This window comes from Solea senegalensis, linkage group LG17, assembly GCF_019176455.1.
Source record: "Solea senegalensis isolate Sse05_10M linkage group LG17, IFAPA_SoseM_1, whole genome shotgun sequence".
Classification (NCBI taxonomy): domain Eukaryota; kingdom Metazoa; phylum Chordata; class Actinopteri; order Pleuronectiformes; family Soleidae; genus Solea; species Solea senegalensis.
In genome coordinates, this window is record NC_058037.1 from 20,784,205 (window position 1) to 20,806,584 (window position 22,380).

The following is a 22,380-nucleotide window of genomic DNA, read 5'->3' on the forward strand; positions in this document are numbered from 1 at the left end:
AGGAGGTGGTAAGCGCAGCTTGGGAGGGAAGTCAGGCAGCCCAGAGAAAGGATGTGGCCTGGGTGGCTGCTCTTGTTGTTTCCTCCCTTGATATTATACCACAGCCTCGCGCACCCCTGCAGGGAATTACACATGATGAATTGGTGCAGGACCAAAAAGAAGACCCCACAATTGGAGAGATCATAAGGCTCAAGGAGTCTAACATCAGACTCACAGATGACATCAGGAGGTCTGTAAAGGGATCTGCTTGTAAGCTCCTTCGCGAGTGGGACCGGCTGCACCTTGAAGGTGGAATTTTGTATCGACGAACACCAGAGAGAAAACAATTAGTCCTACCCCTTAAATACCAGTTGCTTGTCCTGAAACACCTTCATGATGATATGGGGCATATGGGCATGGAGAGGGTACTCCACCTTGCCAGAGAAAGATTTTACTGGCCCCATATGAAAAGATTTATTGAGGAGTATGTCACTAAGAAATGCTGTTGTATACTACAGAAAAAACCCACATTTCAGGTGCGTGCACCCATGAGTAGCCTAAAGTCCAACTCACCCCTTGAGCTTGTTTGTATAGATTACCTGCATCTTGAAAAGAGCAAAGGGGGCTACGAGTACATTTTGGTGGTAGTCGACCATTTCACAAGATTCGCCCAGGCTTACCCGACCAAAAACAAGTCAGGAAGGACAGCAGCCGAGCGCATATACAATGACTTTGTACCTCGCTTTGGGTTCCCCAACAAACTCCATCATGATCAGGGACGAGAGTTTGAGAATGAACTTTTCCGAACACTTGGACAGCTTGCAGGAGTAGGTCACTCTCGAACGTCTCCCTATCACCCCCAAGGTAACCCAGCAGAGCGGTTTAACCGTACATTGTTACAGATGTTGCGTACCCTGACAGATAAGGAGAAGGAGGTGTGGAAAGAACATCTTGCACAGATTGTGCATGCGTATAACTGCACTCGTCATGAGTCCACCGGTTATGCACCTCACTTCCTGCTTTTTGGTCGACACCCTCGCCTCCCGGTAGACCTCTTGTTTGGCTTGTCGGAGGAGATTGAATCAGAGACTCACAGAGGTTATGTGGAAAAATGGCGTAAAAGGATGACAGAGGCCTATCGGATTGCTAACAATAACAGCTTGTCTTCCAGTGCAAAGGGAAAGTCTTACTATGACCAGAGAGTGAGAGGTGTGATCCTACAACCTGGGGATCGAGTGTTGGTTAGGAACGTCGGAGAGCGAGGAGGGCCCGGGAAACTGCGCTCCTACTGGGAGAAGAGGACATATGTGGTGAGAGAACAAGTGGCAGATAACCCAGTGTATATCATTTATCCAGAGGGTGATGGCAAGGGACGAGTTAGGACCCTACACCGGAATCTGCTTTTGCTGGTCAATAAGCTGCCAGTGGAACTCCCACAACAGCCAACCAAACGGAAACCGGGGTCAAAACAGACAAGGGCCAGATCAGGGAACACACAGGCGAGAGTGAGTGACAAGAGAGATCAAACGGCTGACACTGAGGCCTCTGGTTCAGATGATGAGACGGACAGTGGCTATTGGTTGAGAATACCAGCCAGATGGGCTGAGCCAAGAGCAGCCGTTATCCCTGAGAAACTAGCTGTTAGTCAAGACAGCCGAACCCCGGCATTGAAAGCACCAAAGCCTCCCAAGGAAAGGTCTGTTCAGACTTATAGGGAACCTGTCAGAGTCCATGATGGATCAACACAAGAAACGCCTGTAGTGGAGGCTCCAGACAGTGATGAACATCTACCTGATTCAGCTGGAGTCTATGAAGGAGGTCAGACATGGATGGAGACTCAAGCGGTACCAGGGACAGTTCCCACACTGCTGGCAGGTGAAGTGATGATGGAGGGGGATAACATACCAGCAATCGTTAACTCACCTCAATCAGACACAGAGCCAGAGATCCCACAGGCAGCGACCTCTCAACCCTGCTCACCTATCCCACTGCGACGGTCGACTCGGCAAAGACAGCCAGGTCGAGTGTTCACCTATTCATCACTTGGCCATCCCACATATCAGACACGCCCCACAGTGAATGCACTAGATACTTACATCGTCCCCTATTGGCACTCACAGCCGTTTCCACTATCATTTCAAAGCACACCCCTTCTTCAGTGTCCGTATTTACCCCTCAATTATCCTCTATATGGTTACTGAAAGGTCACATATAGTCAGATATCAGGTCCATACATGTTTGAGGTGTGAAATGTGGTATAATGTACATAATTTGTGAATTTTTTGTATATTGCATATTTTTTATATTGACGTCCATTTGGATGGTGATTTAAGTGTCAGGAGCCACTTTTGTTGTGGGGGAGTGTGTGGCACACCTAAAATAGGTAACCACAATTTTGTTTTATTTTTATGATTGCAATTATTTTATGCAAAGTATTGTTTTTTAATGATTTATTATTTCGGTGGTGCAACACAAATATTGAGATGGGGAGGGCGGAACCGTTGTTTCCCAAGAGTTGCCCGGGGAATGGTTAGGGGTGTGCAACCGCTGCCGCTCTCAGAGACAACCTGTTAAGGGGAAAAACGACAACCTGCTCTTCATGTGTCTCTCTCCTTTACCTGCTATCACAGGTATATATTTGTTAATGTGGTCTCACATCTCTGGGACCCGTAACAAGAGCTGTAAAGCGCTGTAAAGAGGACAAATCAGAAACCCCCTGGAAGAAGTGGGTGTGTGTTTGCCTGTGTCTCATTTGCATATAAAGGGACCATGCACGAAAACCGAGCGTTCTGAAAGGGGCGGGCTTAGCAGGGTTATTGAACTGCTATGATGCTTCATCCTTATGGTATTTTGACCAAAGCATGTCACTGACATGTTTATTAGGACACCAGGGAACTATTTTAATGGGGGAAATAGGGTATAATATGTCCACTTTAAATGTGTTAATCAGTGTAGTGTTTGACACCATCTGGGTCACACTCAACCATTTCTGACACAAACCTGTTTTCCTTGTGTCTCCTGATACTGTAGATCATTAATGAGATCAATCACAGCAGATGTTGTATTTACATGTCATGTCCTGTGTTTGTAGGACGATCCATCAACAGGGACCAGACTCTGCTGGACCTGAACCTGGACCCAGCTGTGTGTCCATGAAGAGTGACCAGTCTATAGATCATATTATTAACTTCAAGGATGGACAAAAACATGGTGAACTGATGTAAGAATTTCACACATAGTAACACACACTTACATGATTCTCCACCAGGGAGAGCCTGTCTAGTCCAAAACATGTTTAATCCAGAAAAACACTCTTCTTCTCTTTGGTGGACCAATGTTGTTTTTCTGTCTCCACTAAACGTCTTCAGCCGGTCCTCGTCTCTGAATACGTTTCCAGCAGTAAATCTAGTCAGAGTCCGTGATTGGTCAGGGACTCATGGACAAGCCTCTCTGATTGTGTCTTTGAGACTTCACACATAACAAACACTAGAGACTGTCCTTCAGGGACTTTTGTCTTCAACCTGTCAAACTCATGTCATGTGAACTTGGCTGAAGAAGAATCGTAGGTGCAGCACATTGAAAACCTCGTAGAAACAAATGATTGTTGAGTAAATGACACTGAATCTATTCTCCTCAGAGTTGATCAGCAGAGGACAGAGGTTCTCAGTGGTCAGTCTGTCCAGCAGCATGGAGCAGACCTGGACTCCATATTTAAGGTGTGTAAATGTACAAACATGACACATTACATTATTACATTACATGTCATTTAGCAGACGCTTTTATCCAAAGCGACTTACAATAAGTGCATTTAAACATTTGGGTACAAATAAGAGCAGTAAGTAAGAGCTTCAAGTAAATCAAACTATGAAGTGCTAGTCATAAGTGCGATATATATATATATATTTTTTATTTTATTTTTTTTTGTCGTCGTCGTTATCGTCTTAGTCGAGGTATAGTCGGAAGAAATGTGTTTTTAGTCGGCGGCGGAAGATGTGGAGGCTTTCCGCTGTCCGGATGTCGATGGGGAGCTTGTTCCACCATTTGGGAGCGAGGACAGTGAACAGTCTCGAGTTCTGTAAATGCCTCTGCGATCCTCTCAGTGAGGGGGCAGCGAGCCGGTTTGCCGATGCAGAGCGAAGTGGGCGGGCTGGGGTGTAGGTTTTGATCATGTCCTGGATGTAGGCTGGACCGGATCTGTTTGTAGCATGGAACGCAAGCACTAGAGTCTTGAAGCGGATGCGTGCAGCTACAGGAAGCCAGTGAAGGGAGCGGAGGAGAGGTGTAGTGTGGGAGAATTTTGGTAAGTTGAAGACCAGTCGAGCTGCTGCATTCTGGATGATTTGCAGGGGTCGTATGGCACACGCAGGGAGACCAGCCAGGAGGGAGTTGCAGTAATCCAAGCGTGAGATGACAAGAGCCTGGACCAGAACCTGTGCCGCCTTCTGGGTTAGAAGAGGCCGTATCCTTCTGATGTTGTACAACATGTATCTGCAAGATCGAGCTGTTGCAGCAATGTTGGCAGTGAGGGAGAGATGGTCATCAAGTGTCACACCCAGGTTCCTTGCGGTATGAGACGGAGTTACCACAGAGTTGTCGAGGGTGATGGTTAGGTCTGTGGTGGGAGAGCCCTTTCCTGGAAGGTTGTTCCGGTGAAGGTAGGAGGAGAGTTGATTAAAGATAGCACGCTCCAGAGTTTTGGAGAGAAAAGGAAGAAGAGAGACAGGTCTGTAGTTATTTACTTCAGACGGGTCAAGGGTGGGTTTTTTAAGGAGGGGGGTCACTCTGGCCTCTTTAAGAGAGTCCGGAAAGCAACCAGATGATAGAGATGTGTTAATGAGGTGGGTGAGGAAAGGCAGAAGATCAGAAGCAATTGACTGAAGAAGGTGAGAGGGGATAGGGTCAAGGGGGCAGGAGGTGGGGCGGGCAGAGGTTATTAGGGAAAGAACTTGATCCTGAGATAGAGGGGTGAAAGAGGATAGAGAAGGAGCTGAATTAGTGGTTGGTAGAGAGGTGAGATCAGGAGGTGGGGTTGAGAAAGAAGAGCGAATGTCATCTACTTTCTTTGTGAAGTAGTTGACAAAGTGAATTGGTTGAAGGGAGGAGGGGGTTGGGGGGATCAAGGAGGTTAGAGAAGATCGAGAAAAGTTTTTTGGGGTTAGAGAAAGAGGATTGAATTTTAGTCTGATAGAAAGATTGTTTGGCTGCAGAGATAGAGGCAGTGAGGGTGGAGAGAAGAGAGTGATAAGAAAGCAGGTCGTCAGGGAGTTTTGATTTCCTCCATTTCCTTTCTGCTGCCCGTATCGTGGCTCTCTCAGTACGCACTGAGTCCGACAACCACGGGGCTGGGGAGGACTTACGAACCCGCCGTGAAGTAAGAGGACAGAGAGATTCAAGAGAGGAGGACAGAGTACAGAGGAATGTGTCTGTGGCAGAGTTGGGATGCATGAGGGAGAAGGAGTCAGCTGAAGGAAGTGCTGATAGAACAGTTGAGGAGAGAGAGGAGGGAGAGAGAGAGCGAATGTTGCGACGGACAAGTGCAGTATCTGATGAGATGAGATCATCAGATTGGGAGAGTGGGAGAGAGTAGGAAATGAAGAAATGATCAGAGACATGAAGTGGAGTTACCGTGAGGTCGGAGGTGGAGCAGTTTCTGGTGAAGATGAGGTCAAGGTGGTTGCCAGCTTTGTGAGTTGGTGGAGAAGGAGCAAGTGAGAGAGAAAGAGACGAAAGTAGAAATAGTAGATCGGATGACTTCTCTGACTGGATGTTGAAGTCACCAAGAAGAACAAGTGGTGGGCCATTTTCTGGGACGTTTGAGAGGAGGACATCTAGTTCCTCCAAGAAGTGTCCTAATGGGCCTGGTGGACGGTAGATGACAATAATGATTAGTTTGACTGGGTGAGTTACAGTTACAGCATGAAATTCAAACGACTGTGAAGAGAAGTGTGGCAGTGGGTAAAGAGTGAAAGTCCAGTTGGGGTTGATGAGCAGACCTGTCCCACCACCTCTTCCAGTAGATCTGGGTGTGTGGGAGAAGGAGTGGGCGGAGGAGAGAGCTGCAGGGGTGGCTGTGTTGGAGGGTGTTATCCAAGTCTCAGTGAGAGCAAGGAAGTCCAGGCATTGCTCAGTAGCAAAGCCGGAAATGAACTCAGTCTTGCGGGTAGCTGACTGGCAGTTCCACAGGCCCCCTGCGACAAGGTGTTGGATGTGTGTGGAGCGGGTGGGATAGATAAGTGAGGACAGGTTACGGTGATGCTGTGAGTGATTGTGAGGTTTGTAGTATCTATGAGAAGAGACATAAACAGGAATGGAAAAAAGACACATATGTGAAAGGTCGAAAACACTTGCAGACAGGTACTTAGCCCCGTTAGCCTCCTTGTTAGACTCCGGTTTAGACTCCTTTGTCTTTGTCTTCCTGAGTCTTCCTGAGACTCCGGTTTAGACTCCTTTGTCTTTGTCTTCCTGAGTCTTCCTGAGACTCCGGTTTAGACTCCTTTGTCTTTGTCTTCCTGAGTCTTCGTCTGAAGAGTCAGTGCTGCTTTTTAAAAGACACCTGATTAGGTGCTGATTAGTTGCAGCTGAGTGGCCACTCCCTGATTAGGGGCTGATTAGTTACAGCTGTGTTGGCCACTCCCCTTTGCCAGTGAAACTTCTCACCTGGTGATGGTGATGGCTCAATAGAAACTAGGTCAAAGCAGCAACAATAACAACTCTCTCTTTGACCTAGCAGACAAAATATCTTTACAAAACTTTCACCTTAATTAAACAGACAAGTCAAAAGTCACAAAAGTCAAGCAACCAGCTACATACAATTATTGAGATAGCAACCAAATAAGAAAGACCTACAGAAGTGATACTTAGCTTAATTCCAGTAGTCCTATGAGATACCCAGATAGTCCAAATGCACACTGACACTACTGTTAATACTGAAGCAGAGTCCTGGGGCCTCATGTATAAACCGTGCGTACGCACAAAAAGACGGCGTACGCTTGCTTTCACGCACAGACGGCATGTATAAAAATGTACTTGGCGTGGAAGTTTGCGCATCGCAGCGCAAACTCTCGAGCTGCCGTGAGAATTTGCCGAGAGCTCCGCAAACTCTTGTCAGGTGGAGACGCTGCAATATTAAGCTCTGAAACTTATCACAGTGTTTGAAAATAATATTATTAATGTGTCTACAGTGACAAACATGAATTTTCTGTGACAAACAATACTGATACACCACGTACGTTTGAACATATGTGGATAACATCAGAGAGGACACTGAAGACGAAACTGATCCTGTGAGCACACACACACACACTACAGACCTGTGTGTCTGCGTGTGTGTGTGTGTGTGTGTGTGTGAGAGAGAGACTCACTTATTTACTTTGAGCAAATTACTGAAATTAATTTTCCACAGATGAATATTTTCTTTATGTAACACAGTGATGTAAACACAGCTGCTGACATGAACACATGAACACACGTCAGTCTATAATGTTTTAAACACAAAATAAAGTTACAGACTCATTTGTTGTAAGAAAACGGGACTTGAACGTTGAGTAGAACATTTTCTTTATCCCATTTTAATCCACACGATAACGAAATAACTACGAAAAAGTTATTCCGCCACCGCTGAGCCTTTCATCGGAAGAGAAAGGCGCAGCATCCACAACACAATCAGTGACAGTAATGAATGGTTACATGGAGTAACTCCGTGAACTCTGTCTGCGTATTTTGTGCGTAATGTGTGTAGATGATGACGTGTGACACTTATAGATTGTTGAAATAATCTGTAAATTCAGCTCACATGGATCAGTCATGTCGAAACATACATGTTACACCAGAAAAAAACATGCACAGGATCAACTATCAATGCACAGCCAGTTTTTTAAGCATCAATATTAATATGAGAGCAGTCGCTGTGACCCTGACATTTAGTTCCTTTGTGTTTTTCACTAATTCTAAAAAAAACGACCAAAATAATCTATTTTTACAGATTTATACATCATAAATTGACAAGTTGATCGTGCACTTTCCTTCTTTTTCTTTTATTTCCCTCTTTCTTTGCTGCCACAGTTGTCCTTTTTCTTCAGGACAAAGGCGTTTTAGAGTCATTTGTATATTCATTTGTGGGTGGGTGTGGTGTGTTCCTCATTCATCTCCGCTCAGTTTCACGTTTGATGGGATGTATAAAGAAAAGGTGCGCAGGACTTGGCATATGCACAGTTTTATTAATCTGAGATTTTCTTTGCGTACGTATTTTATAAATGTTGTGCGTACGCCGTCTTTTAGTATGAAAGCTGCGCACTCTTTTATACATGAGGCTCCTGGTCCTGACAGTCTGGATGCTGCTCTGTGGACCTGCAGGACTTCACTCTGTCACTGATCATCTGAGGTTAAACTTCACATGTTCTGTTCCAGCTGCTGGAGGAGAACATCATCTGCTTTGTGAAGAACGAGCTGAAGAAGATCCACAAGGTTCTGGATACAGATCACACAGAAGTCTCAGAGAGTCAGAGGGAGGATGAGGAGCAGAGGAGCAGCAGAGAGGCCTTTCTGAAGATCACAGAGGACTTCTTAAGGAGGATGAAGCAGGAGAAGCTAGCTGACAGTAAGAGGACTTTTAATGTGAAAGGAAGAACATCTTATTTTCTCAATGATCCACTCACTGATTTATTTTCTTGTGTTCTGTCAGAAATCAGAGCTCCAGCTTGTCGACGTGAACTCAAATTAAACCTGAAGAAGAAGTTCCAGTGTTTGTTTGAGGGTGTGGCTAAAGCAGGAAACTCCACCCTTCTGAATGAGATCTTCACAGAGCTTTACATCACAGAGGGAGAGACTGGAGAGGTCAATGAAGAACATGAGGTCAGACAGATTGAAAAAGCTTCCTGGAAATCAGACAGACCAGAAACATCCATCAGACAAGAAGACATCTTTAAAGCCTCAGCTGGAAGAGGCGGACCAATTAGAAGAGTGATGACAAAGGGCGTGGCTGGCATTGGGAAAACAGTGTTAACACAGAAGTTCACTCTGGACTGGGCTGAAGACAAAAGCAACCAGGACGTACAGTTCATGTTTCCCTTCACCTTCAGAGAGCTGAATGTGCTGAAAGAGAAGAAGTTCAGTTTGGTGGAACTCATCCATCACTTCTTCACTGAAACCAAAGAAGCAGGAATCTGCAGGTTTGAAGACTTTAAGGTGGTCTTCATCTTTGATGGTCTGGACGAGTGTCGACTTCCTCTGGACTTCCACAACACTGAGATCCTGACTGACATCACAGCGTCCACCTCAGTGGACGTGCTGCTGACAAACCTCATCAGGGGGAAACTGCTTCCCTCTGCTCGCCTCTGGATAACCACGCGACCTGCAGCAGCCAATCAGATCCCTCCTGACTGTGTGGACATGGTGACAGAGGTCAGAGGGTTCACGGACCCACAGAAGGAGGACTACTTCAGGAAGAGGTTCAGAGATGAGAAGCAGGCCAGGAGGATCATCTCCCACATCCAGACATCACGAAGCCTCCACATCATGTGCCACATCCCAGTCTTCTGCTGGATCACTGCAACAGTTCTGGAGAACATGCTGAAAACCAGAGATGGAGGAGAACTGCCCAAGACCCTGACTGAGATGTACATCCACTTCCTAGTGGTTCAGTCCAAAGTGAAGAAGGTCAAATATGATGGAGGAGTTGAGGCAGATCCACACTGGAGTCCAGAGAACAAGAAGATGATTGAGTCTCTGGGGAAACTGGCTTTTGAGCAGCTGCAGAAAGGAAACCTGATCTTCTATGAATCAGACCTGACAGAGTGTGGCATCGATATCACAGCAGCTTCAGTTTACTCAGGAGTCTTCACTCAGATCTTTAAAGAGGAGAGAGGCCTGTACCAGGACAAGGTCTTCTGCTTTGTCCATCTGAGTGTTCAGGAGTTTCTAGCTGCTCTTCATGTTCATCTGACCTTCATCAACTCTGGAACAAATCTCTTGTCAGAAGAACCAACAACGAGCCAGCGGTCCATACAAACAAACAAACCTGAACTGAATCATCTGCACCAGAGTGCTGTGGAAGAGGCCTTACTGAGTCCAAATGGACACCTGGACTTGTCCCTCCGCTTCCTCCTGGGTCTTTCACTGGAGACCAATCAGAAGCTCTTAAGAGGTCTACTGACACAAACAGGAAGTGGTTCACAGACCAATCAGGAAACAGTTGAGTACATCAAGAAGAAGATCAGTGAGAATCTGTCAGCAGAGAGAAGCATCAACCTGTTCCATTGTCTGAATGAACTGAACCATCGTTCTCTTGTGGAGGAGATCCAAGAGTCCCTCACATCAGGACGCCTGTCCACAAAGACACTGTCTCCTGCTCAGTGGTCAGCTCTGGTCTTCATCTTACTGTCACCAGGAAAAGATCTGGAAGAGTTTGACCTGAAGAAATACTCTGCTTCAGAGATGGCTCTTCTGAAGCTGCTGCCGGTGGTCAAAGTCTCCACCAAAGCTCTGTACGTGGATCAGTATATAAATATTAATAAGACATATTCTAAAGAGCACAAGACAAACATGTTTAACCTTTTGTTCATCACTGTTTTCTACCTCAGACTGAGTGGCTGTAAACTCTCAGAGAGAAGCTGTGAAGCTCTGTCCTCAGTCCTCAGCTCTGTGTCCTCTAGTCTGAGACACGTGGACCTGAGTAACAACGACCTGCAGGATCCAGGAGTGAAGCTGCTGTGTGATGGACTGAAGAGTCCTCACTGTTCTCTGGAGACTCTCAGGTTGGTGCTCAGCTGATTTATATTGACAATTCTACTCTGATTATTTTTTTATTTTATTTTTTTATAATTAATTTTTTATTGACATTCAGAAACAGACATTCACATCCGGCAAAACATACATGCATACATTCTCACATCTGTTGTCTGCTCTAAATGCCTAGACAAAAAAAACAAACAATGAAAAAAGGAAAAACACACATTAGCAACTATGTACAAGTTAGATTTCCACAGTTCCTCCAGCAGACAGGGGAATTATCATCATAGTGAGACTTCTGAGAAGGTGTAATAAAGTACCTAATCAAGCTTTTCCATCCAAATTCCCTCCACTTCTGTGAGCTGGTACATCTCCATTGATACCTCCAAATTGTTGTCCATTCTTCCTCAGATATATTTATCCCTCCTTCCTTCTCCCATTTTATTTTAATATATGAAGTAGAGTGAGATTTCAAATTAGACAGACCCTTATATAAGCCTGACACAGTTTTATTAATAGCTTTTGTAAATAATTGAATTAGACATGTGTTTATCTTTGTTAGATTTTTCATCTTTGTATTGACGTAATGCCGTAACTGCAGGTATCTATAAAAGTCTTGTTTTTCTAAAACATGTGTCCTTTTAAGCGTTTCAAAACTGAGTAACTTTCCATCTTTCATTACTCTACATAAGGCTGTTATACCGTTAGCTATCCAGTCCATAAATCTAGAATCCAATTTATTAGGTCTAAAATCCGAATCATAAGCACACCATTTAAGAGCCAAAATATCATTTTCAAGTTTATGTTCTTTTATAATAATTTTCCATACTTTAAGGGTCCACGCCACCCATGGATTATCAATGTTATTTATGTGGGTTTGCAAGTTATTATCAGCTAAAATTGCCTGTATGGGGATGGAGGGCATTTTTTCCTCAATGCTTTTCCATTGAGCTGTATATGACGGGTTGCACCAGCATACCACTGCTCTCATCTGCGCTGCAAAATAATAATATCTAAAATAAGGCAAGCCCCATCCTCCCTTTTGTTTAACCAGCTGTAAGGTTTTGAGGCGAACTGCTATATACCTGGATAGCAGTTTGTCCCACTCGTTAAATTGGTTTTGGTTAATCTCTATTGGCAATGTTTGAAATAAATATAAAATTCTTGGCAATATGATCATTTTAATAGAGTCAATTCTTGAACTAAGGCTAAAGAAGGGAATTAAGTTCCATCTTGCTATATCATCCTTTATTTTTTTATGTATGGGTGAATAGTTATATTCCTATAATTTTGTAAGATCTTTTGGTAGGTTGATGCCTAAGTATTTAAAGGACTCTGTTTGCCATGTCAAGGGGTAGCTACTTTTGATTTCTCTTGGTGGGCAGTAGTTATATGAGAGTATTTGGGTTTTACTCATGTTGATTTTGTACCCAGATAATTGGCCATATTGTTGAAATGCTTGCATCAATTTAGGCAGAGAGTGAGTTGGTTGTGCAAGGTATATCAAAATATCGTCTGCATAACAGGCCAATTTATATTCCGTCCCTTTAATAATGATTCCCTTAATATCTTCTGTTTGTCTGATGTTCTGAGCTAGTGGTTCCAAATATAATGCGAAGAGCAGTGGTGACCATGCACAGCCCTGTCTGGTGCCCCTTTCTAGGGTAAAACTATTTGACAAATATCCATTGACCTTGACCCTGGTGGTAGGTTTGTCATATAGTGCCTGTATGGTTTTAATAATTGTATCGTGGAAGCCAATTCTATGCAACACTCTGTAGAGAAAAATCCACTTAACCGAATCAAAGGCCTTTTCAGCATCTACGCTCATCACAATTGCTTCAGTTTGATTTCTTTGTATATGATCCATAATATGTAGTGTCTTTGGTATATTGTCTTGTGTTTGGCGTTGGTGTATGAAACCTGTCTGATCATTATGTATCAGTGTCGGCAGGAATTCTTCTAATCGTTTGGCCATAACAGAAGTAAATCATTTATAGTCCACATTAAGAACAGAGATTGGCCTAAAAGAGCCACTCTCCACTTTATCCTTGCCTTCTTTTGGTATGGCTGAAATGATTGCCTCCTTCCAGCTGGGTGGCGTTTGCACATTTTTTAAAGTCCAATTCAGAGTAGGAAGTAAAACAGGTATTAGTTCTTTTTAAAATTCCTTGTACCACTCTGCCTTGTAGCCATCAGATCCTGGTGATTTGCTTAATTTAAGTCTACCAATTGCAACTTTTAATTCTTCTTCAGTTATATCCGCAGTCATCATTTTATTTTGATTTTCATCGAGAGTGGGTAAATCTAGGGAATTCAGGAAGCTGTCAATTTGGGCCACACTCCCACCTGGGACTTCAGAATATAAGGTTTTGTAAAACACTTCAAAAGCTTCCTGAATTTCATTTAGTTTATTTTTTATCGCTTTTGTCCTTGGATCCCTAATTTTATGAATTGTATTTTCGGCTATCCTTTTTTTCAATTTCCATGCCAATACTTTCATAGATTTGGAGCCACTTTCGTAGTGTTTCTGTTTCAGAAACATTAAATCTTCTGTGCCAAATCTAATTTCTGTTTTCCTTCTAGTACCTTTAGCTTGTTTTTGAAATCCTCTAACTTTTTATTCCTATTTTTTTTCTTGAATGACGATATTGCTATAATTTTCCCTCTCAGAACAGCCTTCAGAGTATCCCATAACATTGGAGGTGAAACCTCTCCAGTATCATTGAATTCTAAGAAGAGACACATTTCTGATTTAATTTGTGCCTTAAAAGACAGATCATTCAACAGACTGGAATTCAATTTCCATGTATTAGTCTTTGATCGCAGGCCAAAATCAGTGGATAGGTATACTGGTGCATGGTCACTTAGATCTATTGTCCTGATTCCACAAGTATGTATTTTATCTTTATCCTTCCCAAATGTTATGAAATAATCTATTCTTGTATAGAGAGAGTGAGGAGCAGAGTAGTAAGTGTAATCCCTTCTGTTAGGGAAAAAATCTCGCCATATATCAATCAAGCCCACCTCCTCAAATAGTGTGTTTACTTTCTTATAGAAGGACTTCCTATCCTGGGTTTTTCCACAAGATGAGTCCAACTTTGGCTGCAGATGTATATTTAAATCCCCTCCACAGATCAAGAGGCCTTCTGTTTCACTTACCATGATATTGGTTATTTTTTGGAAGAAACTAATGTCACTCCCTGGGGGTGCATAGACATTCACTAAGGTAATTGGATTCCCATCTATCTTACCCCTTACTTAAAATAAACGTGCCCTCTTTATCACCCATTTCGAATACTTTTTCAAAATGTAGCTTGTTTGAAATGAGAATAGCAACTCCTCTTCTCTGCCCTGATTTGTATGAAGAAAAAAACAGATTTGTAAAGCCCCTTTTCTTTAGCTTTATATGCTCCTTGTCTGTCAAATGGGTCTCTTGTAAATAAACCACATGGACTTGTTCTGTTCTCACTTTAGATAGGATTTTACTACGTTTAACTGGATTCAACAGCCCATTGACATTAAACGAAATGAATTTTCATTTGTCACTAGCCATACTTATTTACTTGTAAGTGTACCAACAAACTTAACAAGATGAAAATTGAAAGATCTGCTCCCTGAACAAATAACAACACCAAACATAAGCAAGAAATAGAAAAAAGGACAAACAGAAAGAGTGATCCCAAGGCTGGGGTCTCTAAGAAAAGACCCTGGCCTGAGCTAGATAAAATATCTAGCTGTGAGGGAAAGCCTCTCCCACCTGTGGGCTGAGGGCCCCCACCATGGCGCTCTAAAAAAGAAAAGAAAAGGTCTCTGTTCATTCCACAGAAAATGTGTCCTTATACAGCAACCCTCGCCTGTATGTGGGTCAATGACATATAAGGTTTTTTAACAGGTCAATTTAAAAATATGATAAATATGAATTTCTATTGCAATTGGTCAAAGCTTTACAATGTCATGTGTACATGCATACATGTTAAAATCTTGAATTACGATATTTTGGTGGTTTTTCACGTAAAGTAATTGGTCGTTACCCTCCAAAATGTCATGTGGTGCGACCATCAATCATCTTAAAAATGTATTTATTTAATCAACATATTTACCCTTTTTTCACAAGTTCTTAGTAAAATGATGTGTCTAGAAACTAATTATTTGGATTTCTGTTGAATTGTCATACATACTGATATAATCCTCATTCCTCTAAAGCAGGGGTCGGGAACCTTTTTGACTCAGAGAGCCATGAAAGCAAAATATTTGCAAATTTATTTCAGTGAGAGCCATATAATATATTTTAAGACTGAATTTAACTAAATGTGAGTATAATAAGCCTCTGAATTTATACTTTTAAATAATGTTGTTATAATACTCTTCACGCAGTGTGTCACCAGCAGCATATCTTGCAATCACACTGAACTGCAACAAATGACTTACGTCTGTTGACTCATCCAAAGCCAGGGAATAGAACGGTGCTGCATTTATGTCATTCACTTGCGTTTCCTCCACTTCCAAAATCGATGGATGGATTAAAACAAGTGATAATATTTTATGTTTTATCTGAAAAGCCGAAATCTGCGAGCCAGATGCAATCATCAAAAGAGCCACACCTGGCTCCCGAGCCATAGGTTCCCTACCCCTGCTCTAAAGTCATGGTCACCGTTTTGCATGTAGTTTGCGTGCTAATTTTTCCTGTAAAATGCATAAAAATAATGAAAATGTAAACAAAATCCCACTAACTTCATCTTACCCCATCAGTGAATAAGTTTCTGCCACAGAAAGAAGGTATCACTTTTTTTATTTTGCTACAGTTATTGCTATTAATGGTCGCGCCACATGATGGGTGGTCGCACCAAATGATGAAACCAGCTTAAATCTCTTACAAATCAATAGAATAAGAGACAATCATTTGTTTAAAACAGATTTTATTAATTTAAATATTGAAGACAAACATCTCTTTTCAACACTTTTCATTTAATTTCATTTTGGTTAACACATTAACTTTCATTGCCATTCTTTTACAAACACTGTGTTGAAGTGATTTTTTGTAAACATTTCACAAATCAGTAAGGAACAAGATGAACTCAGACACATCAAACTTGAAGACATCTAACTATTCATACCATCATCCTCATTCTTATATGAATGTTGGAGATATGGTTTAGGTATTTCCTTAACCCCAGGAACTTTTAAACTTGTTCCAGTCTTGGCTTCTCAATTTAGAACAGCGAGAAGTTGTTGGCTCAGGTTCAGAGATGACTGCTATGACATCTTTCTTATAGTAGAATATGGCATCTGGAGCTTTTATTCACGTGAATAAGTTCTTACTCCCTGACTGTAAAACCTTCCAGCAGGCAAAACTGTAACTCTTTTTATCTATTTATTGTTATAGTTGGTATCAAAGCACTGTTGTCATCAAAATGCATCATCAAAGCTCTTTTGTTATATGTTAACCTTCGTATGTGTCTTTGTAAAACTACTGATCAACAGGATCTGTACGCATAGCATTGACCCTGATATCTTCTCCCACAACCTCAAGAACTTGGCCTACATATGGAAGTTCATCGTATGTTACTATCACAAAACATAAACCCTGATCACTTTCCCCCTTCTGTGACTGTGAGGTTGAGGCCTCCTCCATGTTGGATGTGGTGTTCCGCATGTCAACTTTTACAGGCTGGTAACATGAGCATATTTTCATTTTGGCTTGTTTGCAAAAGCACGATACCTCCCTACATAAGGAATCTTTCCCTGCTGCTTTCTTCTCTGGTAGCTGAAACAAATTTAGTATTGTGTCAAGCTACAGTGTATACAGTTTGGCTTTTTTCAGATACAGCAGACTGACATTTCAATTAAAATGTGTATTATATTTTAAATCCCCTCCACACAATATAACTTCATGTAATTCAAGTTGCTTTTCAATACAAAGTTTTTTTTAGCTTTTACATAAACCTTACTGTTCTCCTTGCAAGGTACCCAGGGTCAGAGTTCACACGCTGCCTGTGGCGCACGGTCTTCACTGCTTGAGAGCGGCATCTAATGAAATGGATTTTTTTTTTTAAACTTTAGAAAGACATAATGGCAACATGACATGTTACAAATATTTGTTCTTTATTTTTTTGTGCCAATGTTATCAATAAGGATTTAACATAAAGCATTGCTTCTGAATTGTATGAAAAATTAAGAAAAAGCACAATTTTATCTTTTAAATATTATAACAATTTACTACCTTTTAAATATATAAACCATCAAAATGATATTAAAACACAAAACTTCCTTTAAAATAAGTCTACAACTCATTGAAAGCTAGCTGCAATGGTCGCACCACATGATATTTGGTCGCACCACAAGATATTTGGTCACACCACATGATATTTGGTCAACATGATATTTGAGTACCACAAGATATTTGGCACCACATGATATTTGGTATACCACAAGATATTTAATGCATCACCGCGCGAATTTGATCGCATGATATTTAATTGCGCACGCGTGATGCGATATTTAGTTTAGCATAGTTGGTTTTGATACACCACAAGATACACCACATGATGTTGGTCGCACCACAAGATATTTAGCACCACATCACCACATATTTGGCACCACAAGATATTTGATACCATGCACATGATATTTAATGTATCCCACACACCACATGATATTTGGTCGCACCACAATATTTAATATTTGCGATTCACAATGATATTATTTGGTAAGATATTTGGTCACCACATGATATTTGGTATTTCCCACAAGATATTGTCGCACCACATGATATTTGGTCGCACCACATGATGTTTAAGCACCACAAGATATTTTGCGCACCACATGATATTTGTGCACCACATGATATTTGTTTTCACCACAAGATATTTATGCACCACAAGATATTTGCACCACAAGATGTTGGTCACACCACATGATATTTGGTCACCACATGATGCACCACAAGATATTTGGTGACCATGATATTTGGTCGCACCACAAGATATTTGGTTAGCACCACATGATATTTGGTGCACCACAAGATATTTAGTGATGATGATTGGTGATATTTGGTCGCACCACATGATATTTTCATATTCAATCAACATTTACAGGCATAGCATTGGACACCTAAACAAAAGTTGGTATCAAATTATGAATTTGTAAAAATAAATCAATATTTATTGTGTTTTTGAGATCATACCACATGACATCCATATTTGGAAACTATCTACCAGCCATTTTAAAAGCAGTTATTTTAAAAGATGAAAGAGAGTTACAAACCTGCTAACTGATTCTGTGGGTCCTCTGCAAAGTTGTTTGTGATGTAACTTCCTGTCTTGGGGTGGCTTTGAAAATGAAAGTTCCAAAATGGTGGTTTCTTCATGGTCGCACCACATGATATTTCATAAAATGGACATACTCGGACAAAGTTTACTTAATAAACGTAAATAAGAGGGAAATGTCATTACAAGATCACTGTAATTTCACATGAGGTTACAAAACACTTTAGAATTTATGCCACATAGGGCAGAAAATACATTTGAATAGATTAAGATTCATTTTAAATAAATGTCCAAAACTGGATTCATGACTGGACGGTCACACCACATGATATTTTTACACTTTCCGTAGCAATACAAATGAAATGCCTAATGATTTTTGAATATATTTTTCTCGAATATATTTTTAACAAGAAAAAATGCAGTTGGACAGTATAATTAGCCGTCATGTCATTGACCCATAAATATTCTTATCATGTGGTGAATATAGCACGTTCTGTTTAGCTTTCCAACTCTTCAAAAATCAGTCAAAGCTTATACTTCTTCTGGAGAGGATGGGGACGGCCTTCTGAAAGCTCGCAGTTTCTCCTTGATACCCTTCTCTCGCTCCTCACCTGTCCCTGATTATTTTTTTAATTACATATGTGAATAGATTTTCTTGAACTCCTCCTCAGAATGAGTGGCTGTAAACTCTCAGAGAGAAGCTGTGAAGCTCTGTCCTCAGTCCTTAGCTCTGTGTCCTCTCGTCTGAGACACGTGGACCTGAGTAACAACGACCTGCAGGATCAAGGAGTGAAGCTGCTGTGTGATGGACTGAAGAGTCCTCACTGTTCTCTGGAGACTCTCAGGTTGGTGCTCAGCTGATTTAAATGGACAATTCTACTCTGATTATTTTTTTAATTACATATGTGAATAGATTTTCTTGAACTCCTCCTCAGAATGAGTGGCTGTAAACTCTCAGAGAGAAGCTGTGAAGCTCTGTCCTCAGTCCTCAGCTCTGTGTCCTCTCGTCTGAGACACGTGGACCTGAGTAACAACGACCTGCAGGATCCAGGAGTGAAGCTGCTGTGTGATGGACTGAAGAGTCCTCACTGTTCTCTGGAGACTCTCAGGTTGGTGCTCAGCTGATTTATATGGACAATTCTACTCTGATTATTTTTTTAATTACATATGTGAATAGATTTTCTTGAACTCCTCCTCAGAATGAGTGGCTGTCTCTCAGAGAGAAGCTGTGAAGCTCTGTCCTCAGTCCTCAGCTCTGTGTCCTCTCGTCTGAGACACGTGGACCTGAGTAACAACGACCTGCAGGATCAAGGAGTGAAGCTGCTGTGTGATGGACTGAAGAGTCCTCACTGTTCTCTGGAGACTCTCAGGTTGGTGCTCAGCTGATTTATATGGACAATTCTACTCTGATTATTTTTTTAATTACATATGTGAATAGATTTTCTTTAACTCCGCCTCAGAATGAGTGGCTGTAAACTCTCAGAGAGAAGCTGTGAAGCTCTGTCCTCAGTCCTCAGCTCTGTGTCCTCTCGTCTGAGACACGTGGACTTGAGTAACAACGACTTGCAGGATCAAGGAGTGAAGCTGCTGTGTGATGGACTGAAGAGTCCTCACTGTTCTCTGGAGACTCTCAGGTCAGAACTCTGACTCAGACTCTTTGCTTCTTTAGGTTCTTGTTGATGAAGATGTTTTTTTTTTGAATCACTGAGTTCATCATATCTTCTTAACTCCAGTCTGTCAGGTTGTCTGGTCTCAGAGGAAGGATGTTCTTCTCTGACCTCAGCTCTGAACTCCAACCCCTCCCATCTCAGAGAACTGGACCTGAGCTACAATCATCCAGGAGACTCAGGAGAGAAGCTGCTGTCTGCTGGACTGAAGAGTCCTCACTGGAGACTGGACACTCTCAGGTATTCTCCTCCTCCTCCTTCCTCTTCATGTTCATCAGCAGTATTCAAACTTGTCAGCAGGTTCAGGTTGAAGATGTCCTGTTATTATGTTTTCCTCTGTCAGTGAGTATAACCAAACATTAGTGACACTTTTTAAACACCTCGTGAGAACGAGTGAATGTCACGTAGTTCAGCCTGAGAAACGACCAGAACCATGAACTGGACAGATCATCTGCACAGAGTAGCAGCATCATGTGAGAAGTCCTGGTACTGGGTACAGAACAGTCCTGGTCCACTTCAAACAGTCTACGGTCAAACTAAAGTAAAGATGTCTTTATTCTGTGGTGTTTGTAGTGAGTTGTGTACGAGATGTTCGTCATCTAACAGCTACAATCAAGTTGTTCTTCATTCTTCATTCAACGGTGAAAACACACAAGTTTTGGAAGCAGCAGTAACAGCGACGCGCCTCCGCAGCAGCAGCTGCATAAGTAGCCATGTGTTTCCTCTGTGACGCGCAGCTGAAAAAACCACGAAAGCACTGGAAACTAGGTCTCGATTCAAGCAAGCGATCAAACAACCGTAATTCAAATACAAAGTTTATGCTTTTTAGACCCACAATACTGCGATTTGAAACACTGTAAAAAATACAAATGAAATCCCTCTATTTTATCTATTTTCTTTGTTTACTTGGTTTGTGCTGGGCCAACTTGTTGCTGGTTTACTCGTGGTGGGTTTCAAATGTATAAACAGAAGTTGTCTTCTGTGTTGTCCACGTGGTGGCGCTGTTGAGTAAATGCGTAGCCTCCTGAAACTGTGGTCTCTGGTTCTGCAGACACCGGCCGTTTCTCAATATCCATACTTGTGCGTACTTGCTAGAAAATCCACGGCATGTGGAAGTTATATGGCAGTTTTTTGCGATTTTTGTCGCCATGGTTACTTGAAACGCTTAGAAAAGTCATAGCACACAAGTCCCGGTCGAGCCGCACGTTTTGATATAACGTGTGGGGGTTTTCTCAAAACTGTGGGAGGAGTTAGACGTCAAAGTTTTGGGTGGAAGAATACAGAGAGACTGACAAGCCCCTCCCAAAGTCCCCTCTGCTCCTTACACACGCACACACACGCACACACACGCCTGTCTCTATCTCTCCAAAATCAGCAGAGAAAGCAGAGAAAACAGCATGTTTTAAAGTTGTCATATTTCAAGAACGGTTGATGATAGAGATACAATTTTTGGTTTGTGAGCGTCAGGAGGCTTTCGGCAACTCCCACATTTAAATTTGTGACAAACGGACGTTTTATATACTGAAAAAAATGCTAGAAAATCTATATAAGGTTAGTTTTGCTTTTCTGAGGCAGAATTGTTCGGAGATTCGGCAAGAACACATTCTCCCGAGCTGCTGCAGAGCTTGGTTCTGACGCCTGACTTGTGACTAAATCAAATCCCTTTGTTCGGTACAAGTCCTGTGTCAGTGGGGTCTTCTCCTGCATCATCAACTCATCACCTATCGTTCATAAGAAGAAGGAAGCCTGACAAAAACGACAAAAACGATAAGCTCCGCCTCTGCGGACGCTCGGCGCTCACTGTGCCCGGCACAGAGCAGCGTGACCTCGGCCTGTCCTGATGAAATGATCCGCTGGCTCAGACGTCGCTGTCATTAGATGCTCGGTGTGATCCATAGATTTGTTGTTGACGTGTTATTTTGTTTTTAATGGAAACGTTTTGACCTGACAGTTTAAAAGTTTGTATATTGTTAATGTTTTATTTATTTTAACTTTGAATGTTAGATTTATATTAAAGTTGCACGGTCATTGTATCTGTATTTAAATATAATATGTAGATATTAGATATGTAGAGTAGTATATTTGTACAAGTCATATATATATATATATATACATATATATACTACTCTACAATGCTGTAATACATTTATTTTCCACATTGTATAATTTGTATTGTATATTTTAATAGAAATAAATTAATAAATGAAGTTAAATATTTAAAATGTAAAAATAATAACAACATATATATGCATTTATTAAAAGTATTTCATATGTTCATTTATCAACACCGTAGGTGGCGCTAATGAGGCTGCAGCACTGCAGCACTACAGCACTACAGCAGAACAATACATACATACTTGCATACTTGAGTATTGAGAAACAGCCACATACTTGTGTACTCCTGTACTTGGCAAGTATATACTCCCAGTGTACTTCTCAAGTATATACTTCCCAAGTAAGCAAGTACATACTTGCATACTTGAGTATTGAGAAACAGCCACCGTCTTCTCTTTGAAACACACCTGTCCTTGTAGTTCATCATTGTGTCCACCAGAGTGCGTCATTAAGACAACAGTTTGGACTCATGTTGGACAGAAACTCATTCAGACTGTTTCTTCCTCCAGGATGGACCATGCTGGAGAGCAGTGGTTAAAACCTGGTCTCAGGAAGTGTAAGTATGGATTTACAGGAAATAACAACATATCAGCTGATCATCAATAAACTGCAGCTGTGTCTCGTTG

General features: G+C 41.8%; 2 protein-coding genes across 2 annotated transcripts in view; both read left to right on the top strand.

The window, feature by feature from the left end:
* Positions 1 to 22,380, top strand: part of LOC122784333 (NACHT, LRR and PYD domains-containing protein 12-like) — a 100,622-nt gene that overhangs the window by 51,673 nt on the left and 26,569 nt on the right. The window lies entirely within an intron of this gene.
* The window catches only part of LOC122784380 (NACHT, LRR and PYD domains-containing protein 3-like), a 30,245-nt gene that overhangs the window by 7,230 nt on the left and 635 nt on the right, over positions 1 to 22,380 (top strand). The window contains exons 2-10 of the mRNA XM_044049632.1: positions 3,071 to 3,199; positions 3,617 to 3,695; positions 8,386 to 10,460; positions 10,557 to 10,730; positions 18,644 to 18,817; positions 18,908 to 19,081; positions 19,433 to 19,606; positions 19,706 to 19,879; positions 22,264 to 22,310. Of these exons, the coding sequence (XP_043905567.1) occupies positions 3,071 to 3,199; positions 3,617 to 3,695; positions 8,386 to 10,460; positions 10,557 to 10,730; positions 18,644 to 18,817; positions 18,908 to 19,081; positions 19,433 to 19,606; positions 19,706 to 19,879; positions 22,264 to 22,310 (3,200 nt within the window). The remainder of the gene's footprint in view (positions 1 to 3,070; positions 3,200 to 3,616; positions 3,696 to 8,385; positions 10,461 to 10,556; positions 10,731 to 18,643; positions 18,818 to 18,907; positions 19,082 to 19,432; positions 19,607 to 19,705; positions 19,880 to 22,263; positions 22,311 to 22,380) is intronic.